The 19,325-nt window shown below is 44.9% G+C and overlaps 1 protein-coding gene across 1 annotated transcript in view; it reads left to right on the top strand.

Annotated features, from left to right (window-relative positions):
- LOC133461250 (retinoic acid receptor beta-like) overlaps nt 1-19,325 on the top strand; it is a 104,429-nt gene that overhangs the window by 65,217 nt on the left and 19,887 nt on the right. Inside the window, exons 4-5 of the mRNA XM_061742097.1 lie at nt 407-567; nt 15,385-15,561. Coding sequence (XP_061598081.1) covers nt 407-567; nt 15,385-15,561 — 338 coding nt within the window. The remainder of the gene's footprint in view (nt 1-406; nt 568-15,384; nt 15,562-19,325) is intronic.

Genomic DNA, 19,325 nt, shown 5'->3' with positions numbered 1-19,325 from the left:
TATCTTTATGTGATGTTTGGAAGTATATCTAAATGTAGGGTATTATACAGTGCACGGTTATGTGCCCTCCTACCTCTTAATGAAACTTGGTTTACACAGGAATTGCACAAGGAGACAAAGAAGCAGAGTTTTCTTTCTTAAAGCTCCTACATTAAAGTTATCATTAGATGTCTTATTCTTGCGTGTTTTATTTTGTTTGTTTGCAGGAATAATTTCCTGGGATCTAAAAAATTACATAAAAAATCACTGACTTACTGATACTGAGTCGTAAATGAACAAGGACCCCAACATTTATCCAATCCATTGGCATGCTCTAGTATTCTTAAAGCCATTTATCTTTTCTCTTTCTTATGACATTTTTTGTAGCGACACTGAAAATAGAAAGAAATCCTTTGTTCTCTTTCAGCTGTTCGCAATGACCGAAATAAGAAGAAGAGGGAGAGCCCAAAGCCAGAATTGCCGGAGAGTTACGAGCTGACAGCTGAGCTGGAGACTATTATTGAAAAGATCCGTAAGGCCCATCAAGAAACGTTCCCCTCCCTCTGCCAACTTGGTAAATACACCACGGTGAGTGTGCTCTTCTGACAAATTTGAAAAATACAGTTTTGCCTTTCTCTTGAATATATACGTGACTCCATAACCATTTCATGTTCACGTTCACTTCAGGTCCACACGTTATTCGCAGTACTGTGCTTCTATGATCCAGTGTTACAATCTTGCCATCAGTATCATGAAACTCTAAATCGCCCTTCTAATGAATCTTTAGCTCCGAGATGTACATCACTGATTTTCCAAACAAATCCTCACCAACAGTTGTTATTCCTCCCTCATTAGTTATTGAGTGGACATCACATCTGATGAGAATAAAGCCGTAAAAAGAACTCTCAGCAGCAAACACTTTATCAGATCCAGAAAGATAATTGCGATGGAAAAAATTAATTCCTTCATTTACACAAGCTTTATTTAAAATAAATTAGAATTTGTTGAGGGGGGAGGGGTTACAATGTGGAAGGCATACTTTGTGTTTGGATCTCCAGAACACCTTTGACAGTTTGACAGCAAGTAGAGTGTGGTTTTAATTGAACGTAGGTACGGCAGCCAAGCCCATGGACTTGACAGTGACTACATTTACATGCAGTCAATAAACCTTTTCTAACCGGAATATTAGAAATAACCCGGTTGCGCACGGCCATGTAAACACCAATAACCCCTTTGAATAACCGGAATTTGCTCATATTCCGGTTTTTAAAAACCCGAAAATTACCCCTGGGTTACTCCTTTTCTAATCCGAATATTTGGTCCTGTATAGCCTAACGGGATATCCCCATCAAAAGGAACAGGAATTTGTTTTCTGTGCATGTTCTTTTCGCAAGGAATCTTGGTCTTTTGAGTCCAGGAAGTTCTTATAAACATGGAGAAATGCAAGACCAGGAGGAGACTAATCACTTCATAAATGTAATGAAAGATATGAACATTTTGGCATTTGTAGACGGTAGAAAGTACCGTAGTAGTTTGAAAAAAGGTTTGTGGTATCCATTTGGCATTTCTTCACGATCTTGCCTTCCATTAATGAAGAAGGCGACTAGGAATAGTGTTAAGTCCTTGTGGTGGGTCAGTTCCAGCACCAAAGCGCAAAAAAAAGCGACTTCTACTGGGCTGTTCATTGTCCGCCGTGCTGCTCTTATTGTTGTTTTGGATTTGGATACAGGAAGAAGAAGCGGAAATGACGGGTATTGCGTCATGATGTTCTTTGTGCATCGCTGGTTTGATCCAGATATCCCAAATGATTACAATTACCATGTATACAGGGATAACCCTGTTTGCTCACACATGGAAACAGATTATTCCCAATGTTTCAGTAACCGGAATATTGACCGTAACCCGATTGTTGACTGCATGTAAACGTAGTCACTGTGTAATGTGTTTGTTTTTAGATGGCATACATATAGATTAGATTCAGCGAGCATGAGTTTAATTGACACTGGTACTCCACCGACATTTTTGCAGCTTTTGGAAGACAGAGGAGTTTAGGGTGTTACAGTTTTAGTGCTAGTTTAAGAAATCCCATGATGCCAGGCAATCATGTAAATGATTTCATATAAAAATGCGGTCACAGCCATAATTGCTGTAATGTCTCTTCTTGCATAAAACACAGCCATAAGTGCTTTATGGTGCAGAGCTGTATATTATGGCAGCTGCTGTCTCAGTGTTAAGTAAACTTTCATCTTCAGAACTGGCCAGTTGTTCCTCTTTCAGTCCTCTTACAAAGCTTCTCATCATGGTATTCCTCCTCTGCTCCACCCTCAACCCATTCCCTCTCCCATGAGATTGCCGGATTTCACCTAATGAACAACCTGCTTTGAGGCAAAATCCACAGCTAATAACATGAAAACAAAATAGCCAAAATCTGCTTTCCAGTTATGATAAAAGTCAGTGTTTGTTGTTTGTTGGCATGGTAGTTGGGCCTCAGATAAAGCCATAATCTGGATCAGCAGTAATTATACTTTCTCACAGACTGCGAGAAGTTCCTCATTATTACAAGCGATTGGATCCTGATGTGCCTTTTGAGTTCCCCTCAGCCAAAGCACAAGAGGAGCTCCCGCGCCCCAAGATTAAGTTAAATCTCCAATTATGTGGTGAAATATTCAAATCCTAGTATGTGGTGATTTAGGAGTTCATTGCTGGGTTAGCGAGAGATAGCTGCACGAGTGAGAGGGCTTAGCTCCACAATGAATAACGCTTCATTGGCAGTGATGGTGATGAAAAATGAGCCTGGCAGTTTCAGAGACAAAATAAAACATTAGCGCTCAGTGATGAGGCCAGGCAGGCTTCAGGCAGCGGTGGCGGCTGCTGTGCGGAACACCGCTCATTCTGCTGATATTAGCCACATTACGGTTTGTCTGCTCCAGCCATCCATCATCGATGCTGGCTGCTTTTACTGCCTTTTCCCCTTTAACATGTACACACTGGAGCCTGCTGATGTACTGCAGAGCACACGTTTCTACACTGCCAACCTTTTTTAATGTAGCAACTTGTCTAATTTGTTGGATAAATGTTCTTAAATGAAATTAGAATTCCCCGGCAACTTCCTTGTTTCCCTCTATTGAATTATGAGACGGGTGTAATTGACTGAGATTGCTGAGTGGAAGCAAGGGAAGTGGAGGGGGTTGAGCAAAAAAAAAAATACAACTGTGAATTATCTCACCCTTGATACTCTACAGTCTCCCTTTTCTTTCCCTCTCCAACTAGAGGGAAGAACAAGATAAGTTGCTTTAATATCAGCTACTGCCATCCTCCTCACAGTGTGTGCACTGTGCAGAAGCACACACACACACACACACACACACACACACACCACACACACACACCACACAAACCTCCTTTTCCGTCAGTCGGACGTCAATCAGCTGAATGTGCATCTATAGTGCTATTGTGTCGAGAGCAGCTCGTTGCCTGGGATTTAAGCTCGACCCTAATGCGCCTCTCACTTAACCCCATCATATTTAATGATCTCCCTCCCTCTTAACTGTTCTGTGTCTTCCTTTTTCTCCCTCTTCCTCTCTTGGGTGGCCATACAACACAGTCTTTGCTTGTGACAGTGCCCAACAACATAGTCCATCCACCCCTCAGTAACACCTCTGAGGGAGGATGGATGTGATGTCCAGCAGAGGAGCTGCTCTGTGTCTGCAGTTACTTCAGTGTCCTGGTGGAGCACCTCTGCCATTGAGCCCTCCTTAACAGGAAGAGGCACTGGTGACTGGCTTAGAGTGATGCTTCAGTCTACCAACATCCATCCATCCATCCATTTTCCACCGCTTATGCGGAACCGGGTCGCGGGGGCAGCAGTCTCAACAGAGATGCCCAGACTTCCTTTTAACCCAGACACTTCCTCCAGCTCTTCCAAGGGGAGTCTGAGACGTTCCCAGGCCAGCCGAGAGACATAGTCTCTCCAGCGTGTCCTGGGTCTTCCCCGGGATCTCCTCCCGGTGGGACATGCCTGGAACACCTCCCTAGGGAGGCGTCCAGGAGGCATCCGATACAGATGCCTAAGCCACCTCAGCGGCCTCCTCTCAATGTGAAGGAGCAGCGGCTCGACTCCGAGCTCCTCCCGGGTGACCGAACGCCTCACCCTTTCTCTAAGGGAGCGTCCAGCCACCCTGTGGAGGAAATTTATCTCGGCCGCTTTTATCCGCGATCTTATCCTTTCGGTCACTACCCAAAGTTCATGACCATGGGTGATGGTAGGTGTGTAGATTGACCGGTAAATCGAGAGCTTCGCCTTTTGACTCAGCTCCTTCTTCACCACGACGGTCCGGTACACCGACCGCATAACTGCAGACGCTGCACCGATCCGTCTGTCAATCTCACACTCCATCTTTCCCTCACTAGTGAACAAGACCCCGAGATACTTGAACTCCTCCACCTGAGGCAGGACTTCTCCTTCCACCCGGAGAAGGCACGCCACCCTTTCCCGGTGGAGAACCATGGCCTGGGTTTTGGAGGTGCTGATTCTCATCCCTGCCGCGTCGCACTCGGCCTCAAACCGCCCCAGCACATGCTGAAGGTCCTGGTCCAATGAAGCCAACAGGACAACATCATCTGCAAAATGCAGAGATGAAATCCTGTGGTTCCCAAACCGGATCCCCTCCGGCCCCTGGCTACGCCTAGAAATGTTGTCCATAAAAATTATGAACAGGACCGGTGACAAAGGGCAGCCCTGCCGAAGTGCAACATGCACCGGGAACAAGTCTGACTTACTGCCGGCAATGCGAACCAAACTCCTGCTCCAATCATACAGAGACCGGACAGCCCTTAATAGAGGGCCCCTGACCCCATACTCACTGAGCACCCCCCACTACCTACATACCGAGTGCATATTGGATTTAATGTAACAGATTGCTTATTAGGTGTTTTTGCAGCTGGTTATTTTTCTTCAGTTATTTCAGGGGAGTAAAGTCCACCTTTCTTCCTGTTTACAATCAGCATGAGCTTAAAAGCAGCATGTCATCATACTGATCATATTGCCCTACTGGGTGCTCTGAAAATAATGCATCTGCATGTGGGAGACATATGCAGCTATATCCTTTAGTTTTGATTTTTTTAAACCCTCTTCCACTTCTTTCTAATGTAAAATCTGTGTGAACTCGTTGGGACACAACGGATCCCTTAGATATGTAAAATAACCCACTCATCCCAGAGAGAACACCAATTCAATTCAATTCAATTTTATTTATATAGCGTCTATTCCAACAGAAGTTGCCCATAGGCGCTTTCCAGAGACCCAGCTATAAACATAACATAAACAATGGCAGGTAAAAACTCCCCTAGTGGGAGAAAAACCTTAAGCCAAACAATGGCAAGGAAAAACTCCCCTTTAGTAGGCTAAGTACGTTGTCTTGTTCTATAGCTGTAGCTATGACTACTGACTCTAACACACAAAAGTTTACAATAACTAGAGGTTTACTAAACACTAACTATAGGTTTTACTAAACAGAAAGGTTTTAAGTTTGGTTTTAAATGTGGAGGTGGTGTCAGCCTCCTTAACCCAGATTGGAAGTTGGTTCCATAGTAACGGTTCCTGATAGCAGAACGCCCACCCTCCAAATCTACATTTGGATACTCTAGGAACTACAAATAAACCTGCACTCTGAGAACGGAGAGCTCTGTTAGGAACATAAAGTACTATAAGGTCATGCAAATATTGCGGAGCTAAGCCGTTTTGGGCTGTATATGCAAGTTTTACAGGTAGCCAATGGAGCGAAGCTAACACTGGAGAGACGTGGTATCTCCTGCTGATTCCTGTCAGCACTCGCGCTGTTGCATTTTGGATCAGCTGGAGCCTATTCAGCAAATTACTTGGAAATCCTGCTAATAATAAATTACAGTAATCTAGTCTAGAAGATACAAACGCATGAACTAGTTTTTCTGCATCACTCTGCGAAAAGATTTTCCTAATCTTTGCAATATTACGGAGATGGAAAAATGCTAACAAACCTGATTAATATATGGTTTAAATGACAAATCCTGGTCGAAAACAATACCAAGGTTTCTAACAGTTGCACTGGAAGCCATCGCAACACCATCTAATCCCTTTCTAAGATGCTTTGGACCAAGAATGATAACCTCTGTTTTATCTGAATTTAGAACCAAAACATTTCCGGACATCCAGTCCTAGATGCCCGTAAGACATGTCTGAAGTTTAACGGTTCTGTTTCATCTGGCTTCATAGACAAATAGAGCTGTGTATCATCAGCATAGCAATGAAAATATATGCCGTGATCCTGGATTATACTTCTCAATGGCTGCATGTATAAACTGAACAAGATTGGCCCTAGCACTGAACCCTGCGGAACACCATAACAGACCCTCGACTGTTCTGAAGAAAGCTCATGTACATGTACCACTATCACTCTGAAGAAAATGGAAACTTTTTTTACCTGACCATTCAATAAAGAACAGAAATTGATTTTCATTCAGCTGTAATGAAATCGAGGCTGGTCTGAGTGAGGCCTCAGAGCTGGGCCTTAAAGTTGAAATTAAGGCTCCCATGTTCAGAATCAGAAATCAGAATCAGAACATCCTCTGCTGTGCTTTTTTGATGAGGGAGGTGATGTTCAGCTCCCACTTGAAGTCCTGGGATATGATGGTCCCCAGGAAGCGGAAGGAGTCCACAGTGTCTGCTGGGCTGCGTTCCTCCTGTAGTCCACAATCATTTCCACTGTCTTTAGAGCGTTGAGCTCTAGATTGTTCCGACCGCACCAGGTCACCAGCTGGTTCACCTCCCACCTGTAGGCGGACTCATCACCATCAGAGATGAGTCCAATGAGGGTGGTTTTGTCCGCAAACTTCAGGAGCTTGACAGACTGATGAATGGAAGTGCAGCTGTTGGTGTACAGGGAGAAGAGCAGAGGAGAAAGAACGCAGCCTTGAGGGGATCCGGTGCTCATGGTCTGAGGGTCAGAGACATGTTTTCCCAGCTTCACATTTTGCCTCCTGTCAGACAGGAACTCTGTGATCTACCTGCAGGTGGAGTCAGGCACGTTCACATAGGACTCTGGCCCAACAGTTTCTTGTCTTGCGGCATTGATGGCACTTATCCACTGGTCCTAGTTCCTTTGTTGGGACCCCACATGAGACACCATTGTATTACTGCCCAGGTTTTATTAAAGCTGGGTATCTCTTGGCTAGTGAACATGGGCCTCGATCTGAAACGAGCTCTTCTGAAACTCCAAAATGGGTAAAGATGTACTCCTTTAGTACGGTCACAATTCAATGTGCCTTGCTATCTTTGAGTGGAAACCTTTCCACCAACTTGGTGAAATCATCTATGATAACTATTAAGATAATATTGTCATTTTTACTTCGAGGAAATGGTCCCATTAGTTCCATTCCCGACTTTTCCCAAGATGTTTCAACCGTGGTGGGCTGCATGAATCCTACTGGCTTCTGGTTAGCTGCCTTATAAGTCTGGCAGATGTGACAGACTTTACAGTGATTCCACACATCCTTTCTCACTGAGGGCCGCCATGCTACTTGTAAAACCCTTAAAAGAGTTCTTAATCTGCCGATGTGTCCATTCAGAGGATGATCACGGAAGTATTGCAGGAAACATGGGATCAGGCTCCTTGGAACAACAAGCTGATGTTTGTTGCCTTCTTGTTTCACAGGTGATCTACGGTACAGGAGACCCTGTAGTATGGTAAACCCCATTCTGTCTGGTCTACTGTTACTGTCAGCATCTTGGAACATGTTGCTAAGGTCAACATCTTTCTCCTGTACCTCCCGTATTTCAGACAAGGCTGTTGGGAGGTCCCAGGAGGAAAAAGACGCATTACATGCAGCACATGATGCAGTCAAGGTGGGTGCAACAACAGCCCTGGACAAAGAATCAGGCACAACACTTTGTAGCCCTTTATGATATTGTACTTGTAACTGAAACAGCTGGAATCGCTGAATCCATCGGGTCAGACCGAAGGACGTTTTGGGGCAACTAAAAGCTATGTTGTATAGTTGCACTTTGCCCTTCGTAGACCCCTAGATGCATAAGCTACCGCCTCACTTGAGCTAGCACTGCACCCAAACCCAAACTATCCACTTCAAAAGGAAGTAAAGGGGTTAGCTGCACTGGTATAGGAGCATTTACTAGGGCTTGCTTTAGTCTGTCAAAACTGTTGTGCAATTAATTCAGGACATGGTTGGTAGCATGTAGTTTTCCCAGGACGACATGCAAGTCCCTGAAGTCCTGTTCTGTTGTGGGAGAGAAAACTATGACATTGTTTATGTAGACACAACAAATTGTACCCCTTCTATTCCAGGAGCTTCTCCATCAAGCGTTGGAATGTAGCTCCAGCATTTTTTTAACCAAATGGCTTACACTTCAATTGATATAGGCCCTGTGGGGTAATAACAGCAGTCTTGTCTTTGCTATCTTCAACCATTGCCACTTGCCAAGAACCATGATCTACTTGAGTGCATGGACTCAAGCAGATCATGAATGAGGGGCATGGCATAAGCATCAGATCTAGTCTTAGCATTTAATAGCTGAAAATCTACACAAAACCTCATGGACCCATCTGGCTTGGAGACTAATACCACGGATGCCCCCAAGGCAGACTTTGATGGCTCTATTATCCCATCATGAAGTATCTGCTCAACGTGCTCTGCTATCACCTGTCTTTTGTATAGTGAAACACAGTACAATTTACAATGAACAGGCACCTTATCAGTTGTATAAATATGATGTCTTTCCACTATGGTTTTTGCTAGTTTGGCTGAACACACCTTAAACCAAGATTAGTGCTGAAACTAGTACCCACTAACCTTTAAGGGGCTGGGATGATAAAGAGCAGACCATAGGTTTGATTCTTCTGGTTAATAATGGTGGACATTTTTGTCAAAAAATCTAAACCTAAGATGATGGTAAACACAAGGTGTTCATCAGCCATGATAAAGGTTTCCAAGGACCATAACATTCCCTTGCGAGTTGTATAGGAGTTGCACTTTTCCCAAAGCCCCATGAGTTCCTGTCTGCAAAGGCAAAAGCCTGGTTGTCACAAGGCTTCAGTTGCTTACCTTCATCAGTCACCTCACCCCACCGACTCTGACACACCAAGGGAATGTACATCCTGTATCAACCAAAGTCTGACATAATTTCCATCTTACTTCAGTAGGAATGTGCAGAAGAGCAGCTGGGGTGATCTTCTATCCCCTCTGTATATTAACCATGTCCATAGATTTATGAGTAGATAGTCTGTCATTATGTTTCTTGGGTCACTTTTCTTTAGCTTTTTTTCTAGTCTATATTCTCTCAGTATTTTCTGGCTGAAGTGTAGTCTTTCCCCATCAGTGTAGCTATTTTCACCTACTGGTCTACTGTGGTGACAGTGCACCTCAGACAACCGGCATTTATGGGATTGCAGTTGTTAAGAATTGTTCCGACCAGCTCAGGCTCAGTGATATAAGGATCCCATTTCAAACAGAGCACTCTGTAATCTATTACTACTGTCATTTTAACAGACGCTTTTGTCCAAAGCAACTTACATCTGAGAGAACAACACAAGCAAGAAATCACATAGGAGGTGTTGTGCCACAAAGGGGGTGCTGGTTCAGTTGTTAACAAGTTATTAATAATTGTCCTTCGATAATGATTAATAATTAATAAAGTAGATTACTTATCAAATTGAATTATCAAATTGAATTAATCAAAACAGGGCACCACCTGACTTAACAGGAAAATAAGAACTAAACAGCAAAATCAGCCTGAAGGTAACTGTTATTCCATACGTGCCAGCCTGTTGCCAGGGTTGGCGTAACAGAATAACAGTGAAGGAAGGAGTCCGAGCACAGACGTTTGCAACCAGCAGCTGTGACAAATATGTATAAAATAAACACAAACAACTTCTCTCATTCAAATTAATTAGACTTTATTTACACAAGTCTTCAAAAATGATAAAACAACACATACATTCCGATACGTAAACTACAAATAAACAACAATTAACTAAACATTAACACAAACTTCAGATTATATATGTGTGTGAATGAGTGTGTGTGTCACGATGGCTGTTCATACAAATGGTGAGACAAAAGAAAGGATGGCTGACAAAGTCACATGGTGACTGAGTCTCGTGTGATTCAAAATGGCGGACAAGATTTCGTCTCATCCAGTGAAAACAAACTCGGAGGCAAAGATAAGAGTGTGCGTGTGTGGGGGGGGGTTAGTAGGAGAGGATGAGAGGAGAAAAGTAAAACCCAAGACACTAGAATAATTTCTCACTACCGGAAAACCAAGTTCTTCTGATGTTTCCCACAGAGACGCACCAATATGGTCATTCAACTGGGAAATGAGGATGGGCTTTTTTTTCCTCTTGTGGAAGAATAAGTCATCAAGATCCAGCAATGTGAATGCAACAGTAGACAAACGATAAAATAAACAAGCACACTTAACTTAACACTTAACTAATAAACAGTGTTTATTAGTTAAGTTGTTAGGTTGTGAGGTCGTCATTAAGTTGTGACGGGATCAGCGGTCCAGCTCACAATGTAAAACTAAACTAGTTAAATGTGTTAACTATGTTTCTCTGCCCAGACACAAAACAGCCTTTTACATGGATCTTTGTAGTTGAAGAAAAGGGTGGTTTTGTCTGGCCAGTCAGCGTTCCTTGGTGAACAGCTGGGTGGTTACACTCTGCAGGTGAGCCTGATAAAGAGTGGCTGTGGCTGTCTCTCTCTCCTGCTCTCCTCATCTCAGTGTGGATGAGGGGTGCATCATGGGTACAGCAGCTGGGCCTCCTTCAGCTCCAGGTCGGTCCAAAGACGTTCACCTCCAGGCATGCAAGGGTCCCTTGTTCGGCTCATCTGGGGCTCGGAACGTTCGCGGGTTACAGTGACCCGGTCACTCGTTGCAGCGCTCCAAACTATTCAAACATTCCATGGCAACCAGACACTTCTTCAGTCACAATAATGGAGAAGACCAGCCCATAGCTAGTAGCTCTTCATGCTAAAATATGAGCTGTGGCTTTCTTCATAGCTCACAGAGAACTCCATGGGACCGTGGACAGGTCCAAGGTAGAAGAGACCCTGGGAGCAAGAGAGGAGGAAAAGAGAGAAAAAAAAAAAAAGAGAGAGGGGAAAGTCTGCCCAATGAGGGGGCTATTCCTTATAACCGAAGGGCCATAAATGCAAATCTTGCTCAGGCTTTGAGTCATTATGGAGGTTCCTTTGTTTCAACCATTCGGTCAGCTGTGAGGAAATCAAGGCTGCTCTCAGAGTGAGGCCTCAGAGCTGGGCCTTAAAGTTCAAATTAAGGCTTCCCATGCTCACATAGGACTGTGGCCCAACAGAGGGTAAAGCATGGATAAGTGCTGGTCAGACTGCTTTGAGTCCAATTGGACGCAGGTGCTGCCATGCCAGTGCCAGAATTGTCCTTTTTTTCCCTTTCCGCCCAATACAACAGTCCCTTTATACAAGAAAGCTACGTCTTAAAAGACACCATCATACAATCATCTTGTCATAAGTGCATGCAGCTTACTCAGTGCTGAGTCATGCAAAGAGCTGGCAAATCGGCGAGACAGTTCGGGGGGTCGCCCACGAGCCCGGGCAGACCGGCGAGACAGTTGGGGGGGTAATCGCCCTCGGGGCCGGGCCGACCGGCGAGACAGTTCGGGGGGGTTGCCCACGAGCCCGGGCAGACCGGCGAGACAGTTGGGGGGGTAATCGCCCTCGGGGCCGGGCCGACCGGTGAGACAGTTCGGAAGGCCGTCCTCGAGGCCTAGGCTTGGGCCTTGGCGTGGAACTTGGCTTGGGCTGTGGCGTGGACCTTGGCTTGGGCTTTGCCGTGGACCTTGGCTTGGGCTGTGGCGTGGACCTTGGCTTGGGCTGTGGCGTGGAACTTGGCTTGGGGGCAGACAGGATACGAGGAGCCAGCTTAGGAGCAGACAGGATGCGGGGAGCCGGTAGGATACGAGGAGCAGGTTTCGGGGGACAAAGGATCCTCAGAGCTGGCTCGGCGGGACCCCGGGTCCTCGGAGCTGGCTGAGGGGGAACCCGGGTCCTCGGAGCTGGCTGAGGGGGAACCCGGGTCCTTGGCGTTGGCTGAGGGGGATCCGGGACCATCACCGGAGCAGGGACTGATGCGCCCGGGACCACCGCCGACACAGGAGACGATGCGCCCAGGACCACCGCCGGAACAGAATCTGATGCATCCAGGACCACAGCCGGAACAGGAGCAAGCTGGGGCTGGCGTCGACGCCGTCGTCTCCCCTGAGCCTGAAGGCTCCTGGGTCCACCCAGAGCCAGGTATGTTCCCCGGAAGGGGGACTCCGCCTCCTCGACCCAGCGCATGTTTTTCTCCGCCCCCCGGCGGAGAAACTCCCAGAGGGTAATGAGCTCTCCTGCTGGGTCCATCTTGGTCGGTCCGTTCTGTCACGGTTGGTGTTTGTTGAGGACCCAAACGCAGGAGAGCAGGAGGCAGGAGTTGCAAAAACAGGATTTATTTAGCAAAAAATAAGAACCAAAAATGCTGCAGAGTAGGATTGACAAAAACACGGGAGCAAAAACCAAAAACCTGACAGGACACCTGGAGGAAGGAAACAGTACGGACCGACAGGGAGCAGGGAAAGAAAAGACCAGATATACACAGGGGATAACGAGACACAGGTGCGGACAATCAGGGCAGATGGGAAACAGGAGGGGCAGAACTGAAAACACAAACTGGGGGAAATGTCAAACCCTGACAGGAACAATGGAGGAGAAGAGTCTAGTTACTGATTTCACACCACGTTGTGGTGGAAGCACTGGCTGAGCAGAGCTGTGGAGAGGGAGTGTTGCTCTGGATGAAGGAGTAAAGGTACGCAGGAGCCATTTGGGTAATTGTTTGTAAAGGCAAAAGCAGAGCTTTGAACTTGATGGGTGCTGCAACTGAAAGCTAGTGCAGAGAGATTAGCAGCGGAGTGACATGAGTTCTCTTGGGTTGGTTAAAGACCAGACGTGCTGCTGCATTCTAGATCATCTGCAGAGGTTTAACTGAGCACACAGGAAGGCCGACCAACAAGGAATTACGCTCCAGTGGAGCCACTCGTTGCAGCGCACCTTCAAGGCAGCCGGCTGTCAGCGATGTCCTCCAGGAGCCCCAGCCTACCGTCCAAGTCTAACCATTTTCATTGAGCCTTGACTGAAAAGGCATACAAGGCGACAGCGCTTTCGGCCAAAGCGGTCCATATCCTCTCCCTCCTCACGGCTAGGAGTAATTGGCTGTTGGTACTAACTAAGCGTCTGATTTCCCCACCAAAACAACATCTAAAACTGGATATTCTGCTGTAAATGTCGGGCAGGTCTGCCGCCCTTCCAACTAGGGTCAGCTGAAGCAGGTGGTCGCTCTGGCAAACAATATGGCAGCTGAGTAAAAAATATATTTTCTTTTTCTTTCTTTTTTTTAAATTCTACAGACAAAACTGCTCCTCGGAAACCTAATCGGTTATGTAACCACGGCATAGTGGATTGTGCATAGTGCATAGTGCATCTTACATCTATTACAGCTCCATCCCTTCTTGTTTTCGGAAACTACAGGTGGAGCTGAGGGTCATAGTTACCAAATCATAAATTGAAGAAATAGTGATGCAAATAGGGTGTAACACATTACAAAGACATAATTGACCTGCTAATGATGCGTTAATAACACGTAAATTATGTCTATGTAATGCGTTACTCCCATTCGCATAACTCTCCATGTGAAGTTTAATGTTGATTCATTTCTGTAGTCTTATCATTGTAAAATATTCGATCATTACCCTATATTGGATGGATATAGGCTGAAGTTGTTAATTTTACACTGTGTACCACGTTTGCCAAAGTTACATCGGGAAAAAAGAAGAGACTTTTTTTTTATATTCCAACTCCCACATCACCAAATCACTGACATGTGCTTTCAGACGGGATTAAAATGATCTTGTGACCTCTGTGTTTGCTGAAATAGGGTAGGTAATTTCCGGTTGAATTTTTACTTTACAAATCACAGACATGGTGCAGTCAGGTGGGATTGAAATCACACACCTCCTCTGTGATTATTACAAATCACTGCTGCACCCCAGGTAATGTTAATCCTGTGTGAATGGGGCGTCCGTCTTTCTGTACTTCACTGTCTGTGATTTTAGTCATTTTTGACAGAATCTGTCTCAGGTCCTAATAAAGTTTGTCAAGAGGGGACTTTCACCTTCAGGCTCAAATAAGAAAAAACAAACAAACACATATTAACGTTAACAGGCCTAATATAAATGTTACTTTCCCTGTTATACAAAGAAATGAGACCTTGTTCTTATTTCACTTCTGCAAAAATATCTCTTTCTAAAGGCTGAATTATGGTTCTGTGTTAAACCTACACCGTAGGGTACGCGGCTACGCGGGAGGCTCTCCGTAGCCTACGCCGTAGCCTGACGTGCACCTCCCAAAAAATTTAACTACGCGTCGAGGCCACGCAGACCCAACACAGACCGAGAGGGCTGTGATTGGTTTGCTTGGTAGCAACGCATTTCCGGTTCCGGTTCGTGAAGCAGTCGTGAACTTTCAGCTGTCTTTTCTTCGGGTGTGTGTGATTTTTTTTTTTTTTTTTGGGTTGTTGTTTTTTTGCACAATAGTCGTCCTTATCTCTTTGATTCACTGTGACCGGAAAAACTGAAGGCTAAACAAAGTATCAACTAGCGCTCTGGGGGGGTATTGCACCGTGGAGAAATGGAGTGACGGAGAAGTCCGAAGGGTTCACGACGGCGTCACGGCAACGGCGTAGGCTCTGCGTTGGTTTAACGCAGAACCATAAATCAGCCTTAAGCCCCAACAACCATGCACCCACCCTCTTTTTGCACCACTGCTCTTCCTTACTTACGGTAACTTTCCTTCCCTTTCATCTATGAGTTCCACTTTTTCCCCCTCTTGCTAATGCCCCATCTCTCTACTTTACACTTTTTCATCTTTCTGAACACCGTCTCTATGTGTCACTTTCACCCATATCCATTTTCATTTTGTTTTTGTATAGGTTCTGGACCATTTATCATTAATGACACCTCTAACTTCAAACTGCTCAGTGCTACCGTTCACAGCGGTGTTTCTGCATCCCGTCACAGCCAGCACATCCCACTGACACCTTTATGCTCATTATAGCAGGACCCAGCCTTAGCTCAGCTCAACATATTCACACATTAGCAGTATTTCTTCAACTTTTCTTCAACTTCCTAACTTGTGAAAGCTATTTGCAATATTTTATTTTGACACATAAACAGCAGAGTGGAGATGGTGCTCTGAGGAGATAATTTGCAGCAGTCTGTATGAGGAGGAAAGTAGTTGTCTTTTTGCCTGACACGTGTGTGGGTTTGCATGGTTGTGTTTGTATTGCAGAACTCAAGTGCAGACCATCGTGTAAGACTGGACCTGGGCCTGTGGGACAAGTTTAGCGAGCTGGCCACTAAGTGCATTATCAAGATTGTGGAGTTTGCCAAACGAGTGCCTGGCTTCACGGGGCTGACCATAGCCGATCAGATCACACTCCTGAAAGCTGCCTGCCTGGACATTCTGGTGGGTACTGATGCTTTTATTTTGAAAGACCACACTGATTGATTAGATATTGTTACTTTGGTTAAAGATTGTTACAAGCCCCCAATGCAGAAAAGGTTGCACATCTTTACATGAATGTTTGACGCAACATTATCAGACATGTTTGACACGCACAATCCAACCAAAATCATATGTATTAGTATTTTGAATATGCAGGGTTCAAATAAACCACAATGTCCATCCATCCATCCATTCTCCACCGCTTATTCGGAACCGGGTTGCGGGGGCAGCAGCCTAAGCAGAGATGCTCAGACTTCCCTCACCCCAGACACTTCCTCCAGCTCTTCCGAGGGGAGTCCGAGACGTTCCCAGGCCAGCCGAGAGACATAAGGCGCTTTTCCACTAGTAACTACTCAGCCCGACTCGACTCGCCTCGGTTTGGTTCTTTTCCACTAGGGGTAGATACTTTTTCTGTAACTACTCTGCCGAGGTTCTAAGCGGTTGAGTCTGCTGCATCTGACATCATCACACTACAGGCCACTGAATGGCAGCAAAAGTCTGTTCTGGTCCAACTCTGAGGTGCAGATGTTCATAAACCTGGTTGCTGAGGAGAGAATTAAAAAAGGGATCTAGACGGGCGATAAGGAACGACCAGATCTAGCAGGAGCTCTGTCACTTCATAGCTGCTTGCGGCTCCCAGCTGACTTTTCAGCAACATAAAAAAAAAAGCTGGATGTACATCAAACTGTTTTGTGGGGATTGAGGCACTAAGTTTTCTAGGGGGCGCTGTTGAGCCATTTTGCCACGCCCATTAATGCAAACCATGAAATATCACATTTTTCAACAGGCCTGGCTTGCGGGCAAAATGTGGGGACTTTTGGGGCACTTTTAAGGGGCAAAAAGGCCCTCCTTTCGTCGGAAAAATAAAAACGAAAAAAAAAAAGAAAAAAAAAATTCTTACAGATACAATAGGGCCTTTGCACTGTAAGTGCTCGGGCCCTAATAACATGACAAACCTACATTAAACTTTACCGTACATGTAAATCATTATCTTAAAGCAAAAAAACACATGAAACATTCCAATATACAGTAAAACACCATCTAGGCCAGGGGTCCTCAACCCTGGTCCTCGAGGGCCGGTGTCCTGCATGTTTTAGATGTTTCCCTGCTTTAACACACCTGATTCTAATTAATCATCGTCATCAGCTTTTCATCCAGGGCTGCACAATTCTGTTGATGACACAGTCACTTGTATCACGGTGCAATGAAGCAGGGAAACATCTAAAACCTGCAGGGACACCGGCCCTCGAGGACCAGGATTGAGGACCCCTGATCTAGGCCATGAAAGTCAGATCAAAAATACACCTTACCCTGTCCAGTATGTATATGTATCTGTATAAGTGTGTATGAGTGTATGGTATCCTATACATATGATATTCCAAGGTGTTTCTTGATTTTTGAATATTGATTTCTGTGTTAATTTAGTCATATAGTGGTAAAGAATTCCATGATTTCATTGTTCTATATTCTACTGTATGCTTCAGAAAATTAGTGTTTGGCTTAGGAAGTGGAAACCGGTCCTTTGTTACCTGTCTAGTGGCATATGGATATGACTCTAGATTGTGTCTTAACTGATTGTACTGATATAATGGAGTTTTGGATTGTAAAACCTTCCATATTGAAAACAGAAGTGCAGCATTCATTCTGTCCTCAACTTTACTCAGAAGTGTCTAGTTAATGATCAGGCCTATCAGGTCAAGCCATCACGTGGAGTAACTTTCTTTTATGTTGTGTGCGTGTGTGTGTTGTAGATTAGATGTTGTGTGATTAGATTAGTTGTGTGATTAGATTACACGTACAGAGAAAGAGGAACATTTTTCAACATGTGTGTGTTTAATTTTGAGCGGTCACACCGTCTGCACGTGATTGTTCTTAATGGAGCACAGATGGAGAAATGTCTGCAGTCTGCTGGTGGCTGAGCGTTTTTTAGCTATTAAAATGATGCAATATACTACAATGATGTAGCTGCGATAATGAGATGTAAAAAAAGGCAAATGGCTGACTGTCTTCCTCTTCCGTCTCGATCACTCATCTACAGCTGTAGAAGCATTTCAGGAGGAGGGTGAGGGTGGCCCGTCATGGATTTGATTAGAAACATTGCTCAGAAAGGGAAGAAGGACACGGAAATACTTACAAATTGATGCCAATATTGTTATGCGGCAGATTGGGCGGCAGTAGCTCAGGTGGTAGAGCGGGTCGTCCAAAGATCGGAAGGTCGGCGGTTCGAATCTTGCTCCATCCCAGTTGCTGTCGTAGTGTCCTTGGGCAAGACACCTTACCCAGCTTGCCCCGTGTGAATTTGTATGAATGTATATGAATGTTTGGTGGTGGTCGGAGGGGCCGTTTGGCGCGGAATGGCAGCCACGCTTCTGTCAGTCTACCCCAGGGCAGCAGTGGCTACAAAACGTAGCTACCACCACCAGTGAGGATGTGTATGAATGAATAATGGTTTAAGTGTAGCACTTTGAGATTCATTGAATGGAAAGTGCGTTACAAGTTAAATTTATTATTATGCTTAATTCTGTGACTTTTTATTTAAATTCAGACTTTATCTGTATCTGCTAGTTAAAGCAGCATAAGGCAGGGGGTTGTGCAGGCCAGGACGTCATCAAGCACACAGCAGACATCCCCACAGACATGTGGAAGCAGCAGAGGGATGATCAGAGGGGGGGACTGCAGGTCAGCATGCAGCTCCTGAAGCTCTGGCCTGCAAACATACACAAAAGAGAAAAAAGGGGGCCAACACAAGAAACTACAAGTACGATGGACAAAAATGATGGCTATGAGTTACTTATAATACATAAAAAATGGAAGAGGAGAAGAGAAGAAGGGAAGAGGAGAAGAGAAGAAGGGTAAGGGGCACCGCCTAGTGGATCGTGTCGGTGTCTATCTACCACTAAGCTATGTTTGAGACTAACTATTATAGTCTTGTTCTATAGCTGCAGCTATGACTACTGACTCTAACACACTAGAGTTTACACTAACTAGAGGTTTACTAACACTAGCTAGAGGTTTAGAGGTTTACTGAACGGTAACTAGAGGTTTACTAAACAGAAAGGTTTTAAGTTTGGTTTTAAAGGTGGAGGTGCTGTCAGCCTCCTTAACCCAGATTGGAAGTTGGTTCCATAGTAGCCATTCAGTCTGTGTTGAATATGATGCCTTACTCAGAACAAGTGGGATAATTTGAGCCCTTCAGTTTTTGGGGTCCTGTTTCCACATCACACACTTAGAATAACCAATATTGTTCCAGAATGTCCTCATTTGGACAGTTGTGTAATGGCATCACTAAGGGATGTTTCAGGGAACCTGAGCCAACTATAAGCTTTATCAAAAAGGAAGGTTTAAAGCTTAATCTTTAAGGTAGAAATGAGTGCCTGCTTCTTGAGCACAAAGGAGCAGCTCTAGGAACCACAAGTAAACCTGCTGTCTGAGAGCCAAGTGCTCTGCTTGCAAAACATGGAACTACGAGCTCTTTAAGATGTGGTGGAGCTTGGTCATTAAGGGTTTTTTAAGTGAGGAGAACATTTTTAAATTCTATTCTAGATTTTATAGGTGGCCAATGAAGAGAAGCTAAAACTGGGAGGAATATGATCTCTCCTACTAACTAGAGTTACTAGTGACTACCGGAGTCAAATTCCTTGTTGGACATTGTTCGAACCTGGCCAATAAAGCTGATTCTGATTCTGATTCTGATTCTGATTCCTGCTGATTCCGTCAGAACCCCG

Source organism: Cololabis saira, chromosome 15 (assembly GCF_033807715.1).
Source record: "Cololabis saira isolate AMF1-May2022 chromosome 15, fColSai1.1, whole genome shotgun sequence".
NCBI classification, from domain to species: domain Eukaryota; kingdom Metazoa; phylum Chordata; class Actinopteri; order Beloniformes; family Belonidae; genus Cololabis; species Cololabis saira.
The sequence above is the reverse complement of the archived record's forward strand: the minus strand, read 5'-3'. Positions and strand labels throughout refer to the sequence as shown.